The sequence below is a fragment of the Triturus cristatus genome, chromosome 5_1, assembly GCF_964204655.1.
Source record: "Triturus cristatus chromosome 5_1, aTriCri1.1, whole genome shotgun sequence".
Lineage (NCBI taxonomy): Eukaryota > Metazoa > Chordata > Amphibia > Caudata > Salamandridae > Triturus > Triturus cristatus.
In genome coordinates this window covers 44,144,716-44,161,689 of record NC_140587.1, presented here as the reverse complement: position 1 = coordinate 44,161,689, position 16,974 = coordinate 44,144,716, and the positions used below count along the sequence as shown (strand labels likewise).

The 16,974-nt window shown below is 47.1% G+C and overlaps 1 protein-coding gene across 1 annotated transcript in view; it reads right to left on the bottom strand.

Annotated features, from left to right (window-relative positions):
* Positions 1–5,284: 5,284 nt before the first annotated feature.
* Positions 5,285–16,974, bottom strand: part of DGAT1 (diacylglycerol O-acyltransferase 1) — a 316,877-nt gene continuing 305,187 nt past the window's right edge. Inside the window, exon 17 of the mRNA XM_085604343.1 lies at positions 5,285–8,532. Coding sequence (XP_085460469.1) covers positions 8,377–8,532 — 156 coding nt within the window. The 3' untranslated portion in view covers positions 5,285–8,376. The remainder of the gene's footprint in view (positions 8,533–16,974) is intronic.

Here is a 16,974-nt window from a genome sequence, read left to right as displayed (position 1 = left end):
TTGTCCATAAGCACTTGTACCATCCTCCCCTCGATGGATGGAAGGCATTCAACGCCAAGCACAGGGCCCTCAGCTCCATAATATTTATCTGGAGCCCAGACTCTGCTGCACACCAGAGGCCTCGGATTTCCACTTCTCCCAGATGGTCACTCCAACCCACAAATCATGCATCGGTCACCATTATCAGCTCTGGGTGGGCAATGAAGAGGAGCATGCTGCTGACCCAATCGTGGTCCAGTAACCGACATTGCAGATCTTTTGCAGTGTCCTCCGAAATCTGAATGCGGTTGGAAAGGTTCCCTCTTGATGTTGGGCCCATTGCGACATCAGATCCCATTGCAGAACACACATATGCCACTCAACATGCTCGACCAGTAGGAGGCAGGGCGTCATAATTCGCAGTCTCAGTGTTGACCTCATGTCCCAGACTCTTTCCCAGGGTAGAGGCACAAAAGCAAACTGTGTCAATATTGGTTCTGATGAAGGCGAGCGCCTGACAAGGAGTCAAGTGTTATTTCAGAACCTTGGTAGTGAACTCCAATGATGACAGGAGGTTGGAGCCTGGAGGTGGTTAACAACTACCTGGGACAAGCCCACCTTCAATAGCCTTTTGAGGGGGGGGGGGGGGGGGGGGGGGGGCAGGGGGTTCAGGAAGACTGGTAATCCCATATTTCTGAAGGTGCACTGCTACCAGCGCCATCATTTTCATGAATACCTGAGGGGCACTGGTGAGACCAAAAGGGAGCACAGCAAACTGAAAACGCTCCTCTCCCACCACTATTAGCAGGTAGCGTAGATGGGACTGCAGGACGGGTATATGGAAAGAAGCGTCCTGCAGGTCAATCGCCACCATCCAGTCTCCAGATTATAGGGCAGAAAAGACCTGGGCCAGTGTCATTTTGAAGGCCTCCTTCTAGAGGAAGGTGCCGAGAGGGCGCACGTCCTTCTTGGACAACATAAAGTTGTGGGAATAATCACCACATCCTAATTCAGTTCGGGCATCCTCTCAATAGCCATTTTTGACAAACTGGCTTGCACTTACAACCGCAAAATGGATTGATGGCCCATCATCAGTCACTGGAGTGGGTGGGCCGGTAGAAGGTGCAGTAGTGACAGAATGAAAAGTAGAAAATATCCCTGCCAAACAATTTGCAGAACCCAACTTTCCGATGCTACGGTCTAACCCCCCCCCCCCCACCCCCCCGCGAGAATCGTCAGATTCGGACTCCCACTGGGTGGCTGTGCACGGCCAAAGGCACATTAATAGGGGGTTAGCAGGAGGGACTGCCAGGGCGTAGTTGACTGGGCAGCAAGTTGACCTTGACCGTGGGGGCGGTGGGCACCACAGCCTCGACCGCAAAACCACTGGGTGTCTTGTGGAGATTGGAATGACTGGCAGTATGGGGGGCATCCCTGCCAAAGCTGCAAAAGGAGAAGTAGGGCTGAAGCAGCTGGTCAGGTGGGCCCTGCTCCCCTTGAACTGCTCAGTGAAGTTTGCCTTGTCCCCAAACAGGCAAGTCCCGTACAACAGCATTGCCACAAGCGACATCGCCTGAAAAACTGCAACCAAGTGTGGCAGCAAATGGTAACACTGGTGCTGATGGCCCGCAGGATAGTGTCTAAGCCATAGTTAATTGTGAACTTTGCTGCAACACAATTGTCCTGTATTGAGAAAGACAAGGAGAGGCCAGAGGTTTACAGGAATCCCTGGTAGGACCTGAGCCACAGAATCCCAAAGGGTGAGGGACTAGACCCCCAGCAGACATTTACAGATCGAAGCACTGAGCAGATGGATGGGAAGACTCTTTATGAACGTCCCCACCCGTTGACTCCCTACGGGGGTAAAGGGGGGGGAGGGGGGGGGGGAGGGTAAGTATTTGGGTATGTGCTGGGTGTAGCTTTGCTTACAGAAGCCAGCACCACTTCGTTTTTAGGGGGAGGATTCGGAAATAAAAATGCTGGGTCGCACAGGGCAGGTCTGTTCATGATCTGGCTGGTCAATTTCATCATGTGTCATAATTGTTTGAATCCGTGGTAAACAATGCAGAGTAAGTTTTCTCCTTGTGAAGGCTCGGTGGGGGGAAGCAGTGCCTCGACCGCAGGACTGCATGCGGCTTCGGTCAGACTGAGTCAAAGAGTGCAATAGGTACCTAGTCTTCTGGCACCGATGGAGACTACATTGGCATCAAATTTCTATGAAACATCATGGACCTTGGCACCAGAGTCAGAATTGAAGCTGGAGGCTCAAAGGGTCCAACCAGCGCAAAGGGCGAACCCGCCAGTGGTATTCCAATGAAGGGCCTCTCCGCTGCATGCAATGTGCCACTCACAGACATTGTAAGTGCAGTGGTGCCATATCAAGTCCATGGTCATTACGAACTGCACAGCTCCATGATGGCTTTACTTCATGATAATTAGTTTGGTATGAAACTCTTCACCACAATAAACCCACACTGATGCCTGTGGTAGATTTAATACAAAATGAACTCTGAGAGAATCTTAGAGATGCCACCTGAATAACAACCAACTCCCTCATGTCCAGCTGAGTGATCTGCACCAGCTGGGGAGAGACAGAAAGACACACACACTCTTCTGACCCTCCGAGGTGAGAGCCCGTGTGCGTCGGAGACAAAGGCTGCTTGGGGTGGAGGTGCTCCACACCTACCCTCAAGTAGGAACATTCAGGGAGCTGAGCCTCAAAGGGCTTCTGCCCTTTGATATGCTAGCCAGAGCCTCTCCAGATAGTGGAGATGCCCGCACACTCGGCCAGGCCCTTCTCTTGGCAGCAAGGTCAGACGGAAAATTAGTAGCCAGGAGAGGTGTGTACCCTCTCTGCCAGGACCAACCCTAAGGTGCCCTGGACTGAGGTGACCCTCACCTTAGTAAATTCTCCTTCTTGAATGCAAGGATGCGACCCAATCAGGTTGGGCCATACTAAGGGTGTAGTCCCCTTCAAGGAAAGTAGCCCATTGGCTATCATCTGCCAGTCCCTGTAACACCCATACATTGAGTATTTAGGGGCACCCCTGAACATTGATCCTCAGATTCCTGAGATCCAAGAAGAAAAGGGACAAAGACTATGCAGTGCAGTCAAGCCTGGAAGACTACTACTGATTTGGCCCCAGCCCTACAGGCCTGTGTCCTGCTCAATGACCCTGCGAAGAAGACAATGCCTGTCCTGTAGCAAGTGACTTCCAAGAACCCCAGGAAGACTGCCACTCTTTTGTCAAGACCAGATCTCCTAAGGTCAGCAGGTCTGTCCAATAGAAACTACACCAAGAATTCCGGATTCAGTCAGTTCACAACCCCTGACCACTCTGCACCAGACTCCCACAGCCTGAGTTTCAGTGGATCAGCTGTCCTGTGAAGTCCCCCCCCCCCCCCCCCCCAGCAATCCTGACTTCTTCTCCATCAGTGGCTGACCTCTCCTTGCCCCCCCCTCCCCACCTCCACCCTGCTCTAAGAAGACCCGACACCAAAAGGTACCCCTGCATCCTCAGGCCTTTGGGAGCTCAACCGACAGTGCCTCGACCTCTGTCAGCAATACAACTTGCCTGCCCAGCCGGTGGTCACCTTCAGCCAGCCTCCTGGTCCGAGCCTGCAGCCTCTCTATGTGACCGAGATTCCCCTCTGAAATGCATTGGGCACATGATGATTTTTCTCCCAGCAACCGTCCGCCTCTGTGGTGGTGGTGGTGTAGTTTTGGTGCTGCCTTGTTAGCCCCCCCCACCTCTGTGCTGATCTTAACCCCCAGGGCCTGTGCCCAGAAACCGCAGGTACTTACCTGCAAACCATGCCTCTTCGAGGTGCCCACCAGTCTCTAATGCTCTACATTGGGCCCACTGACCTTTTCACCCTGCAGCCCCAGTGCTGGTGCTGGTGGTGCAGTACCTACCTGAAACTGAACCTTGCCCAGTGTTGGCCAAAACCCCCGAAGACTGGGATAGTAAATAGAGTACTTACCTGCTAATGCATAATACTGTTTTCATGCCATAGGATTGCATTGCATTTTACCTACTGCATACAACTGTGTCTTTCACATTGCTAAGTGCTACTGTTTTTTATTGACAAATACAAAAGCATTTCTAAGACTGTAAAGCATTTCTTCTGCTTTGCAAAACACTGCATTTTTGAAGGTACTACTGCGGTCTTTGAAAACTGCTACTTACCTGCATCTGAATATTTCTTGGTTCCAGAAACAAAATAAAATTTTATACAAAACAATTGGTTTGGATTCAGTCTGAGTTTGTGCAATCATTTCTTGCCCAAGGGTGTACAATACATACTTAACACAGCCCACTGATCAGCCCAATTGCTCGACTACAGTACCACAAATAGATATTTTAATATTATCTACTCGAGCCACTGGGGATCCACTGGTCTGTGCACGCTATACCTTACTTTGGTATAGTATATACAGAGCTAGCTTTCTACACTGACCCAAAAACTTTTATCAAGATGAAGACCTATCCCTCGATTGACTGCTGCAACTTCTGGAACGGGACCAAGATGGCACTTTCGACCTGGAGGGGTCCTGCCGCAGAGTCTTATGGTGCATGGCAATGGAGAGTTTTGCCTTGCAGTCTAGTGTGGCCTATGGGTTTCGACACACAATCACTGCAGGCCTTAAGGTTGTGACTCAACCTCAGGAAAACCTGATCAGGGTCGCACATTTCATTGCAGCAATCCCTACAGTAGTTAAAAGCTGCCATTTTAGAAGGCGGCATTTATCTTGCACACTGTTGTACAATTTCTTGAGGCAACCTCTGGATCCGCTTCTGGTGGCTTGAAAGAAAAGAACTGAGGTCAGCGAGCGGCACCTACATAGGCTCCACACGTCATTTCTGGAGCGGAACAGCATCAGTGCAGAGCCACACGGCGCCACCTACTAGAACGCAGCGGTACTGCTGAAGTTTATGAATCACTCTGACTCCGGGGGAATATTCAAAAGGTGCAGTATTTGAGGCTAAAAGTCCCTATCAGAACAACACTGATCAAAAGAAACATGAAGGAGTACTCCTTTGTTTGGTCTGAGAGGTGGATGCCTAATCATGAAACTTCTGATAAAGCCAACATACCTTACTTTGCACATAAATGTCAATGTATACAGGCAACTGTGGTGTGGGGGGGGTGGTGTACGAGGAAGAACGCGCATATTTGTAGAGATTAAAGTTGTGCCACAAGCTGTAGTTACAGATGCAATCATACATGCCAGTTATAAGTTGATTACTGTTCCATATTTGTAATATCTAATTCTTGTAATCAGTTCACAACTGTGCGCACGTTTTGAAAAATAAAAATCACCTTTAATCACATTTTCCACTTGATAAATTCAGTCTATAAAGTTAAAAAACATTGCAGTGCATGAAAATACAGACGGTGAATTGACAGCACACACTGTAAATCGCATACTAAACACACCTCACATTGCCCATTCCCCAAAACACATTATCCAAAGCAACATTAAGACAAAGACTTTCAAAGAGAAGAATTCTTACCATGAGACCAAGGGCAGACACAGAGTTTCAACAACAGAGTCTTATAGAATATGCAAACTGTGTACTGTTGTACAGATCAACTTTGGTGGCTGCAAAGATTCATATCCTTGTCTGAACAGATCGCCTTGAATTAGCATCCTTGAGAGGAGACTACAAGGAAACCGACATCCACCTGATAAAGCTTTGGTTCACTCGAGTGTCACCCTTGCAAATCTCTGCTAGGGAGACATCTCTAAAGTGCTGCTGTGGCACCCTATTTTATTATAGAGGTGGCGTTGATATGGTAGGTTTCTTTATGAGAGAGCGATTAGCTTTCCATTAACAAATCTTTATGTAAGCAACAATCTACCTGGCAGTGCCTCGCCGTGAGGGAGATTCGCCATCAGCAGCAGGACCATCAGACATCTTTGTCTAATGCATTGTGCAGGCCAACGTAAGATGCAAGAGTTCTCTCGCCATCAATAGTGTACAACTAATTTTTCAGCTGGCAGTGGACATAAGAAAATAGAAGAGGAATAGGTTAATATTTACATCTGCCCATTAATTAATGCCACTTTCCAGGAAAGGTTGAATTACCGTTTGCTCTTTTCGTAACCTTAACAGCACAGACTGAATACTTTAGTGTTTTACTGACCACTTCTGCAATCAATACTGACAAAGATCTTGGAAACTCTTCTCCTGATTTTATGTCATCTCCAATGATTAAGTATAATACTCTCACCGTGCTATGAGACTTTGGGCCCGATTTAGATCTTGGCGGACGGGTTACTCGGTCACAGCGGCTTACGGATATCCCGTCCACTGAAATATAAACCCCATTATATCCTAAGAGATTTCTATTTCAGCCGACGGGATAGCCGTCCCCATTGTGACAGAGTAACCCGTCCTCCGAGATCTAAATCAGACTCCTTACCTTCGGGTATATGAATGCCATAACCACAAATCACCACTGTTTTTGATACGCATGGCAGCCCTTCAACCGAGTGGGAAATAAAAATTGTTGCTCATACAATAGATGTACTCTCTACCGTTGCATCTAAATTGCTGCAAAAATCTTCCCACAGCTTTCGGTTGCTTTGTCTGATTATCTTATGTCCTGTAGGATTCCTTACAGAAAGAAAAAAAATGTCCAATTGCAAATTAAATGTAAATCCCCCGATTTTGAATTACTCCTAGATGACAACAAACCTTTGAATCTAGTAGATATTTTAGAACAGATTACTAAAGGGCTTGAGCAAAATAGCATCCAACCCAGGAGAACACTTAAAACCTCAAAACCTACATAAAGGATGGGTCACTGATAAAGTGGCCAAACTAATCAAGCGTAGACGAGAGACAGGGGTGTCGTGGTAATGAAAGATACCAAAGATCCCAGTGTGTCAGATTAGAATCCAAGGAATTTCTATATTCAAGATTGTTCTGGAAATAGACGGACGGGAGATCCGACGCCCACCCGTCCTTCTTGAGACTAGTGCTGAAGAGAACTGGTGAAGACAATTTCATTTACATCATCTGTAACAATCTTCATCAGATGAAGGACTATTTAATTCCATGGAAATAGTGGCTCATAACTTTGATGTTTAGACGATTTATGACAAAGTACGATAATACATTCATACAACATGATTGTTCATCACACTGCTCCCACCGCACTTAAAAATAAAATAACCGTCATGTGACCACCCAAAAAAAGTATTGAGTAAGAAGTAAAACAAAAACAATACAGAGCTAGAATAATGGTACACTTACATAGTACACTTTTCACAAACGCAGTCATCTTAAAGTGGCGTCACTACACTTTGCCATCCTTTAAACAACTTATGAAGTATGAAAATCTAAGTGGACCTGGCAGGATTCAAACTACGAGTACATTAGCCCAACAAGCTCTCATACCGGTTTTAGAAGAACATGCTCTTAATTTGATAACTTGAAAGAACAACAACTTTTAAAGTTCTGAAGCAAATATTAGTTTGAAAAACAAACTGCTTGTTGTGTGAAAGCACTGGACAGAAATTGACAAACGCTTCATTACAAAAAAAAAAGGAACCATGCCATCCTCACAATTAGTTTAAAAAGTATTAGTTCCAATGAAGTTGAAAGACCACTTCAAACTACAAAACCGTATTTCAGAATGTTCATGGACACAGGAGGGGTGGGGTGGGGGGAAACTTCAAACAATCAGCCACATCAATGTAAGAAAATGCTACAAAAAAAAAAAAAGCAGTATTAACTGAAGAGAACTCTTGAGTGTTTAGGAGGTAAGATAAATGGTTTCCCAGCCCAACATTGTTCTAAATGTTATCTGTATGGCTCAGGTCACATGTGGTCAAGCGGAGGGACACAGTACCAATTGGTATTAGATGGATAATCAACATCTGTATTGAAATTGGAGAAAATGTATTTAGAATATGCTCTCTCTGTGCCCGAGACCTTCCTACAGTATGAAAATGACATGAGCAATGACACTGCTTACACTGGAGTGGAGTGATCAACACTACTATGGAAAGGAAGAAACAAAACTGTGCCTAATCAACAGTTTATGGCAGATCTAGAGCTCCCCACATAAGAAAGAAGGATTATTGGAGAGCGTCTGGATGGAATATTACAGTGAGCTTCGGAGACGGACAATCCCAAGTAAAGGAAACTGGCAGACGTCCTTTCCACATTTGAAACCACAAATCATTTTCCCTGGTGCTCCTCATTCATGTTATTTTGCTCCGATCAAACATACATTGCACATATAAAATTATTCAAATCCGGTAAAAGCCATTGTCCATCCACTGTGCCATGACTCGCGGCTCTTCCCTTTTTTTCCTGCTGGCGCTTAAAAAAGTCCAACCATGCTTCACAGCGGACAACCACCAAGGCTGCCGGAGCGTCATGGAGATTCCGGAGCCCTTTCGTGGTTTAGGACGTAGTAGTCATGGACGTACATAAGGATGGCGATGGGCTGCCCAATGATCAGCGAGATCCAGACAGCTGCATTCCCATAGTTGCCTCTCAGAAACTTTCCAACAAACCAGGCCAGAGGAATCTGCAAGAATCAATTAAAATATAAACAAAAGTATCATCACCAATCAACAATCATGCTAAGGTTTACGAGTGGGCACCTGCATAAACAGAATACATTTGAACTCCAGAAAGATGCGCTATGACTGCTCTGGTTTGAAAGATGCACAATCAGCAGAGCAGCTACTTTGCAACACCTTGCGATTTCGGTGCCCTGAATTTGCATTGCCCCATCCATGCTCCAGAAATTGCCCCACACTGAAACCAACGGAGATGGAGTCTAAAACATTTTATTTTAAATTATAAAGATGAAGACCTTCCCTAGATCTTAGCGAGCCATCTTTGTAATGGTCATAGATGTAACACCTTTCAATTGGGATGGCAGAAGGCCTTGTTGCTTCAACAGGTCTCTGAAACCAAACGCTAGCACAGATTAGTAATAGGAGGAATAAGGACTGGGCTGGTCATCAATGCCAGAGGTTGCTTGCATTGTCCAGTATTGAATATTTCATAGATTCACGTGCTTGTATCTTGCCCGTCGTCATGGCGGGAGCCTTGTGGTAGATAGAAAAGTAGTACTATAAAAGTATATTAGAAACCACCAAATGAAAAGAAAAACATTAACATTTGTCAGCATCTTTATGTAGGTCCAAACTTGAACCAATCAGAGACCAGCCCTAGACCTCAACTCCCCAGCAGATCCACCAGACCTTAGATTTCTAACCGCACGTCGTGAGGAAGGGAGTCTCCCAGAGCTCTTCTCAGTTTTGTGAGTTAGTGAACTTTTGACCCTGCCAGAATTCACCTCAAGGTACTGTTTTATCCATCTTCTTCACTTCAAATATGTCAGAGGGATCTAAGAAGAGGCTTTTTAGACCCTGTAGATCTTGTGGGAAGGCAAGACTTTTCTCCGAAGACCCCCACAAGGACATGTCTGTATTGCCTTTATCCCAAGCATACAGCCAAGTACTGTAAATATTGTAGAACCCTTTCAGTCAAAACTCTAAAAGACAGAAAAGCCAGGTTGTTGTTATGGCTCCAGAAGATTTTTTTTAAAAATCTGATTCAGGATCTGATGTGGAAGAGAGCCCTGGGCCATTCTCAGCTGAGAGGAAACGTAAAAATTAGGGCCTCATTGTAGGCTGATTCTAAAAGGTTAAAGGCGGAGGAAAAAAAAAAAAATCATCTGCTGATAAAGCAGCTCTAAAGCAAAAAGATTATGGCTTTGAAGAAATTTTCTGCTGCCTCTCACACCTCTAAAACAGGCTTCGTCGATGAAAAAGCTCAGCCGACGGACCAGTCGTCGCGAACTTCAGCCAAATCCCCTTCCGTGTCTGTCGACGACCGCTGTGGGGACGGCCTCGTCGACGAATACGGCAACGACAATTTCCTCATCGATGGCATTGTCAACGGCATAGATGACAACCAGTGCGTAGCACCGTCAAAAACGTCATCTAGGGGGGGAGGAGCCAAGATGGCGACCGGAGCAGTCGCTTGAGCGCCCGGCTCCGTCGGCCCTTGGCCTCGGACTATCATCCTGATTCCTATCCTTGCCGATTTTCGAGGTGCAACGCGTGCGACGACGCGCTGACTGCGCCGCCGCTTTCCCGAAGTCTTAGTCTGCCCGGATGCCGGAGTTTTTGGTGCCTTTGTTCCCCGCCCTGGACCCTTGCTCTACTGTGGCCTCGGCCGACCCCCTGGAATCGTTGCAGTCACCGGACCCGCTGGTGCAAATCTGAGCCCGAGGTCCCGATCCCGCCTCACGCCACGCACGGTCGCCAGAAGGGCCGGGAGAGAGACGCCCGGACACCTCCTGTACCCTGCATCTGATGGGCTGGAGCCAGAGGGTAAGCCCCGGTGTGGCGGGTCTCCTACCCCGCTCTGTGGACCACGCTGTAGAAGGCTGCAGACCCCCTTCTTCTATGGTCTAGTCGGCTGCAAAGAGAGCCTGAGGGAGGGGAAGAGACTGCTGGCTTTCACCTGTTGCGGCGCAGACCTGTTGGGAATTGCCTCCTTGTCACGATCCCCCCCCTGGCCACGGTACCGTTCAACGGTAAAACATGGCGCTGATTGCCTGCTCGCTGCTGGGGGGTGATGCTCCGGTCTCGCCCGCTGCCCGCTTCGCCCTCCCTCTACCAGACTCCAGCTCCCCAGTGCCGTCCCGGATTGCTGCCGTTGGGGGGACGCAGCTTCCGCTGACATACGGCTCCGTTCTGGCTGCCCTGCGGGACTTTTGTCTGCAATTGTGTGTCGGCTTGCAAACGCTGAGTGAGCGGTTCGACTCTATACTGTCTGCTGCGGGCCGTGAGCGCCCCGTTTGTGATCAACAAGACGTGAGTCTGCCGGTGCTGTGGTCCTCCTGCCGGGAAGCAACGACTGGGTATAACGGTGCTACACTGGTGTCTGCATTTGGCTTTCCCGGCGCTCAGGATCAATCGCTCTCCTGCTCAATGGCAGATACTTTGTTTCCCCGGTCATTGCCGCCTGCTTTGTTGTTGCCTGCCTCACCGTGCCCGCAGGAGTTTCCAGCTGAACTACACCTGGCGACCTCGAGGAACTGTTCACGGTGGCCTACGACTCCTTTTATGTGGAACTCATGTACTTTACAAGCCAGGTCTGGATTTTATATGGTGTGCAAGGGGACCTCAATAGATGATCGGCGGCCATTTTGTGACTCTACTTCTCCATCTTCTCCCAAGTGGCCATATTGTCTTTGTCTGTTCGGGATGCGGGGCATTCACGAGGGGGCGGGTCTAATCGTACGCCCGCGATCGGGCCAGGGCTAGATTACTTTCTATCATCATGGCTTCACGGCCGGGCTGGACTGGGACTGGAATTGTCTACTTATGTCGTGCGCACTCGTCGCGATCTGTCTGCCTTCATTTCCGTGGTGTTATATGCTATCTTCCCACGACCGCCTTTGGGTGCAGTGGGGTTTCGGTGTGTGGAGGCTTGGTTGGCCGGTGGTGTCGGGCGCTCCTGAGGATACGTGGGCTCCTCCCCGCCTCCTTTCTTCTTTCTTCTCTTAGTTTCTTTACTCTATTCCTACTTTCTCTCTCGTCTATATTTCGGGTTCATTGGGCGACAGGCACTATGCTGGGGGGGGGGTAGGCCATAGCCTCCGCATTGGTGTAGGGTGGGGGGGTAATTTACTGTTTCTTTTTTAGTTCTATGGGCCTCTTTCTTTCATGTCTCTGCGCTATACTTGTTTCGATTCGGGGTCCGGGTGTGGGGTGGATTGAGTGGGGGCGGCTTTTAGGGGGTGCGTATTTACTACTGTGATGATCCTGTTATCTAATTGCATCGCCTTACTGTATGAGATTTTCTATGGCTGTTTTAATGATGCTGCTGCTCTCCAGTGTATGAAGCCGACTTGCGGACTCGAATCTCCTTGTTTCTATCCTTTACTGACTTTTTTCCCGATAAAATTTTTTTTTTTTTTGAAAACCTTAAAATTAACCTTCACTTCTCCTTCCCCCGGTGTCAAGGCTCCCTCCAGTGTATGAATCCTGAATCGTTGCTAATCTTGACCTTGACGCACAGGGGATGTATTGTTTGTCTCTGTGCTCAACCGTATTGTGGCCGGCCTGATGGTTGTAGGCCCGTATTTGTTCTTTTACTATGCACAAATAAAGGTTTTTAAAAAAAAAAAAAAAAAAAAAAAAAAAACGTCATCTAGGGCTCCGTCGACTATAGCGTTTAAATCCCCTTCTTAACTGCCAGTTTCGACTACGATCTCTTTCACATGTCTTCCACCGTCGATGGCGTCAACGGATCAAAATCAGGACTTTAGGAGTCTCCATTTTATGCAGAAGTCTCCAGGTTTGTCTTCTTTGTCAAAGATATCACCTCTTCCTCCTTCTCACCTTCTTGATACAGAGGAATCGGGAGATTAAACTGTGTTTGCCCCAGCTTACAGCCCTTCTCAGCTCAGTTAAATGCCAGGACACAGATGAAGAGGATCCACAGGGGCAGGACACATCCGAGTACTTGGAAGGAGACTACTCCTTCACAGGTTGTCCAGGAGCTCCACGTTATGATTCTTTTCAGGAGTACTATCTGTATGAGGCTTACGAAGTCTGTCAGGAATCCATGCTGGTGCCAACTTACCTGGACACCCACCTAAGACATATGCTCAACGATTACTACAAGCGATTTCCGGATTCTCAGGCTCCGGTTCCGCTGACACCCGGAGACCCAAATATTCAAGTACCGCCACCAGTTACTCCACCTCTGTGCATTACAATTCAGGATGATTACATTGAGAGAGAAGCAGATGATCAACCTGAAGAGGGGAGCTCACTCAGGATCCTGACTTAGTTGGTCAGGGGTGGTAGGATTACATGGCTCCATATTCTCCATCGCCCTCCTCCCCCTTCAGCGAGTTCTCCTATGGGGGAATATTGAGGGCTTCTAGGAGATTTGATTTACCTGTAGTACAAAACGAATGCTTCCTTTAGGATTTTAAGGATCCGGCAAAGAAATCAGTTCAATCCATACATATTGCGGATTATATATAGAAAGAGATTAAAGATTATGAAGAATCTGGCCTCGGTTCCAGCTATTTTGCAGACGATGAAGAAATACAAGGTACCCGATTCAGCTCAAGCGTGTTTAATTGGTTATCATCTGCCAGATTCCGTGATAACGCAAGCTGCGCAGAGGTGCTCTAGGAATCCGCATTCTCCTTGTTCTGTGCTTCCGGACAGAGAAGACAAATGGCGTGACAGCATAGGCAGACGCTTCGTTACTATGCCCGCTACTTCCATCAAGGCCTCTAACGCCTTAGCAATTTTGGGGCAATACGACCGCCAGTTATGGTCAGACCTTGCTCCTCTTCTTTAACATCTTACTGAAGATTAAAAGAAGGAAGCAAAAGACCTGCTACAGGAAGGTGCTAGAGCTTTGTTGGAAGTAATTGACTCGGCAATGGATTTGTCTTCAATTGCTTTTAGACAAATGGCAGGAGCTGCTGTTCTCCGTAGACAGGGCTGGCTGACAGCGACGTCCTTCCACCCTGAAGTACAATCAAAAGTGTTAGACATGCCCTTCACCGAGGAAAATCGGTTTGGGAAACAGGTGGACGTGGAACTACAGGGTATCAATAAAGACACGGAGACGGCACGTTCTTTAGGCACGCTGCAACAAAGACATTATCAGTCCTTTCGTGGGGGAAGAGGACGAGGTCAGTTCCAGCAAAGATAGTCCTATCAGTCATACAGATTTCAGCCGTATTCCCAACAATCGTACAGATCACAATATGGAGGACAGCAACAACAGCATTTTTGTGCTTCCAATGTCTCGTACAGCCAACAATCAGCTAGATGCAAGTCTTCGACATGAGGAAAATCGCAAGACCCATCTAGAAGACAGTGATGTTTCTATTCCGCCAGCCACCTCATCTAGACTTCAGTCTCTGCAGTCCCACCATCTTTCTCCTTTTCTGAGCCAATGGCAAGCCATTACAAAAGGACAAATGGGTACTAGACATCATCCGTTTGGGCCACAGCCTGGAATTTGTTCACAAGCCTCCTCGGAATCCGCCCTCAAGGAGAATACATCATCATATTTCTTTACTGAAGCAGGAAATCTCGATCTTACTGGAAAAGGGGTCTATAGAACAAGTTCCTTTCAATCGAGGGAAGGCTTCTATTCCAATTTCTTCCTCAAAGAAAAAGTGTGGGAAATGGAGACAGGTCATGGACCTCAGACAGCTGAACAAATACATCAAGAAACAATCATTCAGAATGTTGTCCCTGCAAGACATTCTCCTATTGGTGAGCAAGGGAGATTTTTTAGCGTCCCTCAATCTCCTCAATGCATACTTCCACATTCCTATTCTGGCGAAACATCGAAATTCCTGAAGTTCGAGGTGGCTGGAGATCACTACCTGTTCAAGGTTCTGCCCTTCGGCCTTCGTTCAGCCCCCCAGAGGTTTCACGAAATGTATGGCTCCGGTAGCGGCTTTTCTGATGAGGCAGGGCCATCAGATTTATCCCTACCTGGACTGGCTGGTGAAAGGACCTACGTTCCATTCTACAAGAGTCTACACGGGCTTGTCAAAGGCTGTTCACATCTCTAGGCTTGCAACTCAAGGAGGAGAAGTCATGCCTGATTCTAAGTCAGAAACTTATTTTTCTCGGAGCGATACTGGACACCAGGTTGATGAAGGCGTTTCCCACTCCAGAACGCAAGCACAAGATAATGCTCTTAGCAACCCTCCTGCGTCAAGAGAGTCTGCTTGTGTAAGAGTGTTCAAATCTTTACTGGGGATGCTGTCATCATGCATCCCACTAATTCCGAATTGTAGGCTCCAAATGAGGCCTCTTCAAGAGCAGTTAAACAAGCAGTGGAATCAGGAGCAGGGCTCCTTCGAAGACATCATCCTTATTGCTCAGGCAATGAAACAGGCGCTGTCATGGTGGGAGAAGGAATGCAATCTCTCTCCAGGCCTATCGTTCCAGGTGGCATAGCCTAGTTATGTAATGACCACAGATGCCTCAATGGACGGTTGGGGAGCGCATCTCCAGGAGTTACAAATCCATGGAAACTGCTCCGTTCAAGAAAAGCAATTATACATCAATCTCTTGGAGTTGAGGGCTGTTTATCTAGGTCTGCAGGCATTCCTTCTGAGAATCCAAGGCTCCTCTGTTCTGGTGAGAACAGATAACACCACAACAATGTTCTATCTAGCCAAACAAAGGGGCACCAGGTTATTGGACCAAGTCCAAGAAACTTGGAGACGGTTAATTCAGTACAAAATAACGTTGCAGATAGAGTATGCCCCAGGCGTGGACAGCGAGTGGGCGAATTCTTTAAGAAGAACCAATTCCCAAGGTCACCAATGGGAGTTAGATTGGAAGCAGCTGCGGCGAGTTTTCAAACAATGGGACATTCCAGAGCTGGGTCTCTTCATGACAGCGAGCAACAAGAAATGCGAAAAGTTCACCAGCAGGTTTCCTCAGGTCAACTCTTGGGGAAACGCTCTGCAGAGGACAGGAATGTTCGCATACACTTTCCCGCCGTTTCCCCTCATCCCAAGGGTGCGGAGCAAAATGAAGAAGGAACCATATCATCTCATTGTCATCGCTCCGGCATGGCCGAGGCAGTTTTGGTTCCCAGAGCTGCTTCTCGTGCCATCTCTCCACACATTCTCTTTCGACCATGGCCAAACCTGCTGTCCATGGACAACAGCCAGATAGTTCATCCTCAGATAAAATCTGAGTTTATCAGCTTGGAACCCCACGACTATGAATTTTCAAATCTAGACATCGCTCCAGATTGCAAATCCTTCCTTCAGCAGGCCAGAGCTTCTTTCACTAATAGGGCATACGCTGCAAAATGGATAAGATTGTGCTACTGGTGCGTGGAAATGGACATACATCCTTCACTCTCAACCCTGGAACAAGTGTTGCCTTACCTACTTCATATAGCAAGTAAAACTTGGCTCATTCATCTATCAAGGTACACCTAGCGGCAATTTCTAGGTTTCGTAGAAAACCAGGGGAACTCACTGTGGTCAACGCAAATTATTAAAGAATTTAGGAAGGGCCTTTTCAGAGTTTTTCCACCATTAAAACATCCGGCAGTGCCATAGGAATTAAACCGTCTTATCTCAATTGATGAAATCGCCCTTTGAGCCGATCCGCAAAGCTGATTTAAAATAAGTTTTGTGGAAAACGGCTCTTACTGGCTCTCACTTTGGCTAGAAGAATCCATGAGATTCAGGCTTTCGCTGTGGCTGAACATTTTCTACAATTCAAACAGGACAAGGTAATGTTGAGGACAAACCCTCACTTTACACCAAAGGTTCCAACTTCTTTTCACTTAAATGAGCTGGTCGTGCTCACAACGTACTGTGGAAATCCTTCAACCTCTGCCGAAAGATGCATCAAATTCTACATCCATAGAACAAAGACTTTCAGAAATCGGACCAGCTCTTTGTGTCTTTTGCTTCTCCAAGGAAATGTCAGGCCCTTTCTTCTGCAATTGTCTTCTACCATAATAAAGCTGGAAAACCCCTGCCTGTAAAGGTATCTGCGCACTCCACAGGGAAGATGGCAGCCTCTACAGCCCTCTTTGCTGGGGTATCACATCCAGACATATGTGGAACAGCAACAAAGTCTAACGTGCATACGTTCACCAAGCATTATTACCTGGATTCAGCATGGAAAACGGATGCCACAGTGGGGCAAGCGGTCCGAGACATCTGTTTACTTGAGGTACAGCTTATTTATACCTTTTACCTCTGTTTTACTTTGTTCATATGATTTTATGGATTTACAGGTTCCTAGTTATGTATCTGGATTAGGTATGCGCACAGATCTATAGGTTTATATAGGTTTCTTAAATGATAGGTTTCCTTCTCTGTGCATACGAAGGTCTTCGCCTAGCCGCAATGATTTAACAAATGGCACTGCTAACTACTGATACAAGCATGTGAATCTATGAAAGATTCAATACTGGA